The sequence below is a fragment of the Oryzias melastigma genome, unplaced genomic scaffold (assembly GCF_002922805.2).
Source record: "Oryzias melastigma strain HK-1 unplaced genomic scaffold, ASM292280v2 sc00305, whole genome shotgun sequence".
In the NCBI taxonomy this organism is placed as follows: domain Eukaryota; kingdom Metazoa; phylum Chordata; class Actinopteri; order Beloniformes; family Adrianichthyidae; genus Oryzias; species Oryzias melastigma.
The window spans coordinates 158,370-169,840 of record NW_023416915.1 but is presented as its reverse complement, the minus strand read 5'-3'; the positions used below and the strand labels follow the sequence as shown (position 1 = coordinate 169,840).

The 11,471-nt window shown below is 38.4% G+C and overlaps 1 protein-coding gene across 1 annotated transcript; it reads right to left on the bottom strand.

Annotated features, from left to right (window-relative positions):
• Window positions 1–556: 556 nt before the first annotated feature.
• On the bottom strand, window positions 557–11,162 carry LOC112139787 (oocyte zinc finger protein XlCOF6-like). The gene is made up of 2 exons (XM_024262618.2): window positions 10,489–11,162; window positions 557–3,349 (listed from the first exon to the last, which is right to left on the bottom strand). Exons 1-2 carry the CDS (start codon window positions 10,652–10,654, stop codon window positions 1,173–1,175), a joined length of 2,343 nt encoding a protein of 780 aa, XP_024118386.1. The 5' UTR covers window positions 10,655–11,162; the 3' UTR covers window positions 557–1,172.
• Window positions 11,163–11,471: the final 309 nt, after the last annotated feature.

Below are 11,471 nucleotides of genomic sequence, written 5' to 3'. Positions count from 1 at the left end.
AGAGTTCCAACAAAACCTGCTTCTTGAAACGGGCCCCTGCATTGCATCATTGTTTGTTTGAACTATAGATCAAAATTGTACTCAGAAACTAAACAAATCATGTATTTGTTTTTATTTATTTAGTTTTTGTCGCGTTGCAAACTAACTGACAAACCAACTTCCATCTTGGGTAGAAATATGTATACTTGACTGAATAATTTTAGCAAACCCGTAAAACAAATCAAACATAACCCATGACACGCTTGCGTAATGTGTTTGTTTACTGAAACGTCAGAATTAGCAGAGACGGGGACGTAAATCCCATTTTGTAGCGATGATAAGACATTAAAACCAGAGACAAAATTGATGAAAATGACTGAAAATGCAGTCTGGTTTTAGCTGCATCAGCCTGTAGCTGCTTTGTATGAGTTAAAACAGCAAATACCAGACACAGCTGTGCGTACCTCTGCCAGATCTTATACCGGTACACAGTACCGGTCAGTTCCAGCTTTCTGTTAGGCCTGGTCACAACCAATGATCATAACTAGCTACTTACCTCCTTGTACGATTGTTGGCATCCAGCATGTTGATAAACACGCTTTACTTACACAATCGTAGTTAAGAAATAAAAATTTTAAAAAAGCTAGAAAAGTCATGCGGAAAAAAATTTAAACTGCACCAGTTTTAAAAACAAATATTGAAAATATACTTGTTTAATGTTTTTAAGGCCTTTTCCCCAAATTTTCAACTTCAAAGCTTTTAAGAAGGTTTAAGACCCCGCAAGCAACCCTGTTATTCACATTTTAAATTCTAATTCTGATACAGAAAAACTTTGTTTTTAATTACCTGTTAAACAAAATCACAGTTTTTAAACCTTCCTATTTAAACCATTATTCTTTTTTTCTGTACGAGTCCTGTGCTGTGAGTTTTCCTCTTTTTTTAAGTTGCAAGATTTTTATTTCATTCTTAAATTACAATTTTTGTCTGGTGAAAGGCTTTTCTCCTGTATGAGTTCTCGTGTGTTTTGAGATTCTGGTAAAATTTCTATTACATTCCTTACACGAATGGGGCTTCTCTCCTTTATGAGTTCTCATGTGCCTTTTAAGGATAGATGTTTGACCAAACCGTTTATCACATTCCTTGTTCTCATGTGTGTTTTGAGGCCAGATATTTCACTAATCCGTTTAATCACATTACTTACAGGAATAGGGCTTCTCTCCTGTATGAGTTCTAATGTGTTTTTTGAGGTTAGCTTTATGACTAAAATTTTTATCACATTCTTTACATGAAAAAGGCTTCACTCCTGTATGAGTTCTCATGTGTCTTTTGAGAGAAGATAATCGACCAAACATGTTATCACATTCCTTGCACAAAAAAGGCTTCTCTTTTGTATGAGTTATCATGTGTTTTCTGAGGTCAGATATTTGACTACAACTTTTACCACATTCTTTGCAAGAAAAATGACTTTCTCCTGTGTGAGTTCTCATGTGTGTTTTGAGGTAAGATATTTGCCTATAATTTTTATCACATTCCTTACATGAAAACGGCTTCTCTCCTGTGTGAGTTGTCATGTGTGTTTTGAGAGAAGATAATCGACCAAACCTTTTATCACATTCCTTACACAAAAAAGGCTTCTCTCCTGTATGGGTTCTCATGTGTCTCTTGAGGACAGATGCTTGAGCAAACCGTTTATCACATTCCTTACACGAATAGGGCTTCTCTCCTGTATGAGTTCTCATGTGCCTTTTGAGGGCAGATATTTCATTAAACCGTTTTTTACATTCCTTACACGAATAGGGCTTCTCTCCTGTATGAGTTCTCATGTGTCTTTTGAGGACAGATGTTTGACCAAACCGTTTATTACACTCCTCGCACAAAAAAGGCTTCTCTCCTGTATGAGTTCTCATGTGGGATTTGAGGCCAGATATTTCACTAAACCGTTTATCACATTCCTTACACGAATAGGGCTTCTCTCCCGTATGAGTTCTCATGTGTCTTTTGAGGTTAGTTATATGACAAAAACTTTTCTCACATTTCTTACAAGAAAAAAGCTTTTCTCCTGTATGAGTTCCCATGTGACTTTTGGGGGTGGATATTTCACTAAACCGTACATCAAATACCTTACATGAAAAAGTAGTATCTCCTGTATGAGTTCTCATGTGTCTTTTGAAAGACGATAGTCGACCAAACCTTTTATCACATTCCTCACACAAAAAAGGCTTCTCTTTTGTATGAGTTATCATATGTCTTTTGAGGTCAGAAATTTGACTACAACTTTTACCACATTCTTTGCAAGAAAAATGACTTTCTCCTGTATGAGTTCTCATGTGTGTTTTGAGAGAAGATAATCGACCAAACCTTTTATCACATTCCTTACACAAAAAAGGCTTCTCTCCTGTATGAGTTATCATGTGTCTTTTGAGGTCAGATGTTTGAATAAAACTTTTATCACATTCCTTACATAAAAAACGCTTCTCACCTGTATGAGTTGTCATGTGTTTTCTTAGATTTGATATTTGACGAAAACTTCTATCACATTCTTTACAAGTAAAAGCTTTTTCTCCTGTATGGATTCTCATGTGAATTCTGAGCTTAGATTTTTTATCAAAACTTTTATCACATTCCTGACAGCCATAACGTCTTTCGTCAGACTCTGCTCTAATGTGGAGAGACGTACTGCGTGCAATTCTTGTCCCTTTACCAGACTTCACAGAGGAAAGACTATTTTCTTTCGGGGGTTGTTTGCATGTCTTACCCAAAGTTGCCTTCTCAAAATGTTTTCCAACATCAGAATAGCTACAACTTCCTGACATGTGAGAGTGGTCCACATTTTGGACATGACTTCTGTCTCGTTTTTTTCTCTGATCTCTGTTCTGTGGGTCTGTCTCTTCTTCTGTAGTTGATGTTGATTCTTCATATTGGCTTAATTCTTCATCCTGACTATCAGTTACATTAAAGCTCTGCTGATTGTTTAGATCTGCTTCACCGTTCTCACTTTCCTCATAAGTAGGAATCTCCATCAAGGTTTCAGTCTCCTGCTTCAGATCAAGTTGCTCTTCATCCTGACTGATGCAGAGCTGTTCTTGCTCCTCTTTAATTTGTGGAAGTTCTTGTTCTTCCTGCTCCTCTTTTATCTGTGGAGGTTCTTGTTCCTCCTGCTCCTCTTTAATCTGAGGAGGTTTGGGTTCCTCCAGTTCCTCTTCAATCTTTGGAGGGACTTGTTCTTCCTGCTCATTTATATTCTGTAGAAGTTCTCGTTCCTCCAGTTCCTCTTTAGTCTGTGTAGTTTCTGGATTATTCTGTTCCACTTTGAAGTTCCTCTGCTGGTTGCAGAGATCTTCCTCTTCTATCACCCAATCCTGGGGGAGGACTGCAGAGACACAAACACAAGAAAGTATTAGCTATAAAATGTTTGTATTGTTTAGGTCTGCATGATATGAGAAAAATCTGCGATATGAAATATCTGAGTTTGAAACTGTGATGGTGGTATGATGCTATACTTGCGATAAATGGAGAAATAACAAAACAAAACAAAAAACTAATTCTTTTCCATTTCACTGTGACAGTCTATTTAAAAAATATATTTTTTGGCATGTCTTGCATTGTACCTGTGTTTGGAGAATGTTGCCCGTCATGAAACCAAGTATCCGACGTTAGGGGTGTAACAGATCACAAAACTCACAGTTCAGATCATGTAAAGGTTTTAGAGTCATGGTACGGATTAGATAACTCAAGTCAAAGTTAAAGTCCCACTATTTGTCACGCACCTAAGTGTGTGAAATTTGTTCTCCGCATTTGACCCATCCCCCGGGGGAGTGGTGATCTGCAGACACAGCCGCGCTCAGAAACCATTTGGTGGTTTAACCCCCCAGTCCGACTCCTTAGTGCTGAGTGTCAAGCAGGGAGGCTCTGGATCCCATTTTTAGTCTTTGCTATGACTCGGCCGGGATTTTAACCCACGACCTTCCAATCTCAGGGCGGGCACTACCGCAAGGCCACAGCTGCTCAAGATGCTTGTATGAAATTTTTACGTTTGAAGGCAGCAAACAAAAGTTTTGTGGAGCCATACAGCAGATGTTTAGTGAGCTACCGCTAGCTTAAGCATCTAATAAAGTAAAGCGATACAATCATTCAGCAGAGCAGTTTTAGTAGCAAAAGCCATTAAGACGATTTTGCTGTGTGTGGTTTGATGCTTCAAGTTTAAAGTCACAACTCCGGTGACCAAAATCTAGTTTTTAACTCGATTTACACAAGATGTAGTTCATCTGTGTGCTTCTACCTCCGATCTAATAGGTCACCCTGTTTTCCTGTCTCTTCTCAAAGAATGTATTCACTATCACCATTCCATCTGTTTAGAAAACCAACCACCATATGTCCTTCTACATTCACCTCCTCATCACCTCGGTTTCCTGCACCAACATGACCATTGAAACGGGGTGGGCTCGCTCCCCCGCCGCCCTCTCGGCCTCCCTCGCCCGCGCGCAACCAACCCCCGCGCGGGTCCTCTTTCCAGACGGCCCAGGGAGGGAGTAAAAACCCTTCGTGCGGCCTCGGCTGCCGGACGACTGTCCGGCGAACTCACGGCGCCCCCCATGCCCGGCCCGGGGCCTCGGAACCGCAAACCTCCCTCAGCGCGGCGCGGCGGCCTTACCCTGGTCGTCCAGCGCGCGCCCGCCAGGTGCCCGTTCACCCCCCGCGTTCCTCTTCCGGAGGGCCGGGGAGGGCTCAAAGCCCCCCCCTGACCGGAGAGCACTCCTCTCCTTTATTGAAACGGGAAATTCATGAAGGGAGACCCCCTTCTTCGGCACATTACTGCACCCAAATACCACACTCCTATTCACCATTATCCCGTTCGAATCCCCAAATCCACGGCAGTCCAAATTCTATTATGTTAAGTAATTCCATGCCCAGAAAGTCATCACAACACTAGCAGATCTAGCTGGATGTTCCTGTACTGACGTCACACAACCTATGACCTACTTATCGGTTGGCTGCCCAAAATCTGAGCGACCGCGCTATCTTTGAACGCTTGAAGAGAGTGCACGGGGCCGCGGGTGACAAAATTATACGGGGGTTCATTTGGAACATAAATACTAATGTTTTATTGCAGTTTAAGAAAAATCACGATTTTGACCACACGAGGCCTTTAAAGACTGGGAAAAGCAGGATACACTTTGGATAGTTTGGCAGTCTGCTCCCACCATGCTCTCTGGCAGCAGCCCGATGACCTTTTTTTAACATAAATCCCCCTCAATCAGTGAAACTATAACAATCATTAATGAATTCTCCATCTCAGAATATTCAATTAATTGGAATAAGTCAGTTTAATATCACTAAACAGTAACACTAAGCAAACACTCTCAATGCCAGTCAAATCAGACAATATTAAATATCTAGGTGTTCCTTTCTCCCCCAAACTATCAGAACTGGTGCAGCTAAATTACACCCCATTACTGAAAAGCATTGAGGGTGATCTAACCCGGTGGATCAACCTACCCCTGTCGCTTATGGGCAAAGTAGTAGGGCTGCCACAAACGATTATTTCAATAGTCGACTCATCTCCGACTATGTTTTTCGATTAGTCGACTAAAACACTCATCTTAACCATCATTATCTTTAAACTTGAGGTCAATAAGCTATATTCTAACTAAAATAAAGACAATAGTTTATTAATCTTTTAATGAATCATGCAGATTTTCTCCTTAATTTGTTTCTGGCATTAAAACAAGATTTAAATCAAATGAGGTAATCTGAATCAACAACAGAAAACTTTATAAAAGCATGAAATTCCTTTTTAAAGATTTAAAACAGTTCTGTCTTGGAAGAAATTACATTTGACACTTTTTCCTCTTTATTTTCCTTATGCTTCCCAGATTTTCGAGCTAGCGTGATGTTATGAGCCTACCGAGAACTTCTGTGACATCACCGCTGACTGGATTAGCACCACTCCGCATGTGTGACAAAGACAAAGGCAGATCCGGCATTAGAACAATAGTTTTAAGATCAAAACAAGGGGAAAAAAAAACAAATAAAAAACGACGCTTCGACAACCAAATTATTTGTCGACTATTTTAATAGTCGATTAGTCGAATAATCGTGGCAGCCCTATAAAGTAGCCACAATAAAAATGAACATTTTGCCAAAAAGTTAATTATCTATTCTCAATGATCCCCACACAACCTCCACTTAAAACGGTTTAAGACATTAGACTCAGTCATATCTAGCTTTCTATGGAAGAAGAAACAAGCAAGAATCAGCCTTAAAACTTTTAAAATCTGCAAAAAGATGTGGAGGCTTAGAATTGCCAAACTTCAACAATTATTTTATTGCCAACAGATTACAGTACATCTTTTAATGGTCAAGAAATAATCCAGAAAATAACTCATGGATGGATCTGGAACAGGAGTTATGTGGAAAGATCCACCTGTCAGATTTTCCATTTATCAGCAAAACAATAAAAAACATGATAGTTTCCAAAGTATTAACATAAGTACCACCTTAACAGCCTGGTGGGATTTTCTCTAAGTGTCCAAGTCCTCAGTCGTACCATGTAAAATGACACCCATCTGGAACAACCCAGACATCCTAATAAACAAAAAGATGTTACACTTCCCATCTTGGCAAGCAGGGGGCGTAACACTACTAGAGCACCTAATTATTGATAGAAGATTTATCACACCCCAGGAACTACAAAATAAACATGGAATAAATCCCTTCTTGGAATACCAACTAAAATCTATAATTACTAAAACATGTAATTACAATAATACAGCGGCTGGGTGGCTCAGTGGGCTAGGTGAAGGGCTGACACGCAGGTGCCCTGGGTTTGATTCCTTGGGTTGTCCACTGATCTCCACCCAGATTGGGTCCTTAGGCAAGACCCTTGACGCTGCTGCCTAACTGGGTCCCTGTGCCCCTCACGTACAGGGTTGTGTCAGGAAGGGCATCCGTCGTAAAAACTCTGCCAAATCACTGATGTGAAACAGTAGGTGCTGTTACGCTGTGGCGACCCCGAAAGGGATAAGCTGAAAGTGAACAACATGAACATGTCGTTATTGTCTTCTAATCTAATTGTAAACTCAAAGCATGCAGAAAAAACAAGAACATATTTAGCAAAGAGGGCATATTGACAGAAAATGCTCTTTTCTTAATTCTATATAGCCCATTCGGGAGAATAATTGTCATCTTCAGCAAGTGTTTGTTTGATTTAGGAGGAAGCATGCGATCCTGATTGTGAGGAACAGTGACACTCTTCATTTGCGTCAAAAAGTACGCCGTCACCGGGGCTGTTGTACAGTCTTTTGTTATTAATAATAATAAAAAAAACTCTGTATGTTCAACAATAATCCAATTTTCTTTAATAAATGTTCTACAAAGCATGATCAGAGTGTTTTTGATGAGTATGGATGGACCGGTAACACAGCCGGGGAGGTGGGGTGTATTCGTGGATTCCTCCGGTCCCTAACCCCCTAAAATAAGAGGGAAATATTGTACCTTTTTTTCCATGTCCATTTGTACAATCTGAGGCACAACAGTTATCAACCATGGCTAACCTCCTTCACCGCGGCAGTCAGGTGATTCAATTCCTCAGGCCAGATTCCTGTCAGTATGGCAGCGCCTTGAGGGGGGACGACCCTGTGTGGGGTCATCATCTGGAGCTCTATCGCAAGATTAACTCACAGGACATGAATAAAAACTGGGTTTTCTAAATAATAGCAGAATTGAATCCACTGCGATTTAGCATCACAGAGCCGGTGTTACACTGAAAACTGCGACCTGTCAAATCTTGTGTGAATGCTCCGCCTCCTGCAGATTTAATGTCAGTAATGATATATAATGATAAAAACCCAAACATTATGTTTTCATGCGTTTTATTTCGTTATGACTTAATATAAAATGTGATTATTTGGAGGCAGATTCATCTCCATTAAATGTCCTTGTTTTCTCAGCATGTCTGAATTTGAGTTAACAGTTAGATGACAATAAATACCATTTATAAATTACTTTTATTACTTTTACTTTAAATTGCCCTGACACCGAGCACGCTCAATCTTAGACTGAAATAAATGAAAATTCTGGAGCAAAACAACAACATTTTTATATCACGATATAGTTTTGTAACAACATGAGACCACCCCTTTCACATTGTGACATCAGAACCGTGAGTTTTATGATCCGTCACACCCTTAGTTTTTGGTATGAGGTAAAAATACTATGCGTTTTTCTAGTGCCGTGTCATTTTTGGTGTCGATGGTTTAGAACGCCAAAGCTGACAGCTGGACGCTGTTTAAAGCAATTTTATGTAAATAATAAAAGGCAACCTAAGCAATTGTAATTGAAATTTGAACATTTATTTTAGAAATGTCCCACCTGGTTGTATTTGTTTTCCCCTCTTAGATCGTTCACAAATCAAAGTACTAATGTCAGTAATCCTGTCTACAGTAAGAACTGAAGCCACACAGCTGATTCCCTAAATTCTTATGGATGAAATGAGTCTTGGATTATTTCTCTGACAACCCAGTTAAGGTTGGACAAAGGTTACAACATTTCTTTGGTTCTAACATTTTCCTCTTTGTTTTTGTTCATAACTGTGTCTGATCTGCAGGAAAATAAAGGCAAAACATGATCAAATTAATTGAAACTGTTGACAAAAATTTTTAAGTGACTATTTGCATTATTACATTATTTGCAAATAAAATGCATTCACCCAGAGATTATTATTATTATTTTTAACTTGCCCACTCTTATTTTGAAAGCTGAAAACACGAGGCTTGTTAGCTACACTTTTTCGCTGAACTAAACCATTCCTGTTTTGACAATTTCTCCCAAAATATCCCATAAAACAAGTAAATTTATCCTGGGAAGTTATTCAAATGCAGCGATCTGCGTCTTTCCTGAGGTATTAAAAGTCGCGAACATGAATTTCTATCAGCTTTTGTGCTGATCACACCAAAAATACATACTAATAACATCAGCCAAAATAGAACCAGTTAGAATAATATCTGCTCAAATTAAAGGTTGATATTTCGAATAAAACCTCAAATATTGAAGGATTATCAAATTTGTATATAGATTTCTGAACAATCTAAGAGAGGAAATGAAAATACAGTTCAGCAGGACATTCATTAAATAAATATAGTACCATTTCTGTTGAAATTAGTAAAGTTACCTTTTATTATTTATGTTAAATTGTGTTAAACAGCGGTCAGTTCTTTGGTTTCCTGGCCTAAATCCCCTCACCAAAAGTTGCATACCACGCTTACGGCCCTGTCGCCATTTTGTTTGACGTCATCGTGAAGATGACTGTAAAGAAATGTTAATTGTATCTTGTATTACTGGATGTGCAAGACTCATTTCCAGAGAGGTTCAATCAGTTATTGCACTGAAGGTTTTTGTTTGCTATGCCTGGATTCAGAAAAATATTACATTTATTGCTGTGTTTTAACAAAAACTTATAACTGCAGTTACTTTGCAGAGTAATTAATAACTTTTTTTAACTGAGTTTCTAACTTACTTTTTGGGCAATGTAACTAGCAACTATAACTATTTACTTTGTCAAAATAAGACGGTCAAACTGTACAGGTTACATCTAGAACTATTTCCTATTTACACAAGGACACTGTTCTGATTTGTCCTAAAACATAATTGATACTTTTCAAAGATTTTATTTCTATTTAAAACTTTGTTTAATTTGCCAAAAAAAAAAAGATTTTCTATGATTTCAGACATGATGAGGTGGATTCTGACTGATTCTCAAGGGTTTTAGAATCTAACACTGCTGTTTTAAAGGCAGACAGCTGTCTGAAGAGTCATTGAGGAGATTATAAAGTTCAAACAAAGACGTCCTCAAATGTTTTATCAGGAGTTGGGTCTGAAATATGGAATTTTTTTAGGTCATAATTCAAAGTATTATGCATTATTCAATTGACAATTCAATTTGCAAATTTGATGAATTTTCTAATCACAATTCTACTCACCATATGCAATATCTGTAACTCTGTAACAACAATATTTATTACCCTTAATTATTGAACCACTTGACTGTGCAATAGCTGTATATACCTGTACATACCTACCTACACTAAACTGTGCAATAACTGACAATATGCCATATATTACTGGTTATTCTTTGAATATTCATTGACTTAGCTCTTTATAATGTATATCTTATTTTATTTTTTATCCTCTCACCTATCTCTGCACATGCGCTGTTGCATATTGCAATTTCCCCACTGTGGGACAAATAAAGGTTTTCTTAATCTTTTTAATTAATAATTGTCAGTTGAATAATGCATAATACTTTGAATTATGACCTCCATACTGAAAGGCCGGTGGTTGGCTTGAACTGGAAGAAAACTCCACTTAATCCTGGATCATCGACCAGGACATACCTTTTCAGGGTTGTTTTTTGTTCGCTTTTTTTATTTATTTTGTAATAAATGCAAAGCTATAGATTCATTGTGATCAACATCTGACGTTGATGGATGTATTTGTCTGCAGTGAACATACCTATAAGGTGGAGCTGAAGCTCCGGGTTCCCGGTGATATCCAGCAGTCTGCTCTGACCACAGAGCTCCTCCTCATTCTGGACGATGGTTCCTTCACAGACTCTGAATGTTTCTTCAGCAGCAGAAAGGTGCTCGATGACAGACTCCCTCTGAGCTTCTGAAGACATGTTCCAGCTGCAGCTCCGATCTTCAGCTCCAATCCCAGAAACACCTTCTTTACATTCAACGCTTTTTCACTCATTTACGACCAAAGTTGGAGAGTTCGGACCCGAACCACGTATCGTCCTTTCTGTCCAAACACCTCACGAACGTCCGAACGAAACACCGCCGTCCTCTCAACACAAGCTAACGCTGCTAGTTAGCTAACTAGCCCCTCGTGCTGTTCTTCTTCTGTGGTTTATTGGCGGTTAGCAAACAGCGTCATGGTGCATTAGCGCCACCAGCTGGTCTGGAGGGAAAATGTTCCACATTTCACTACCAACACTATCCACGTCAGTCCTGTTCTCCCCAGTATTTCTGTCTTTGTGACTCCATTCATTCTTTGGCATATTTATAATAATATCATATAAATAAACTACAGTAAAATAATATTAAAATTCGAAATAAAAAAATAAGGAACAAAGAATGAAAAAAAATAGAACAAAAACATTTCAAACATTTCAAATTGTCTTTTACGACCATAGACTGTATATAAGAACTGTATATATACTATAAACTGTATATATACTCTCTCTCTCTCTCTCTCTCTCTCTCTCTCTCTCTCTCTCTCTCTCTCTCTATATATATATATATATATATATATATATATATATATATATATATATATATATATATATATAATGTTTTAATAAAAGTATATGTTGTAAAACATTTAAAAAAAATACATTTTAGCTTTAATCTAATTAGTTTTACACCCATTGACTGTATATAAGAACTGGACAGAGCAAGCCCCCCTACTTCCGTGTTCCATATAGGAAGTACCAC

Coding starts and splice junctions, on each gene's coding strand:
- LOC112139787 (XM_024262618.2), bottom strand. CDS start 10,654: ATGTCTTCAGAAGCTCAGAGGGAGTCTGTCATCGAGCACCTTTCTGCT. Junction 3,350..10,488: donor GCTTCAGCTCCACCTTATAG/GTATGTTCACTG, acceptor GTGTCTCTGCAG/TCCTCCCCCAGGATTGGGTG.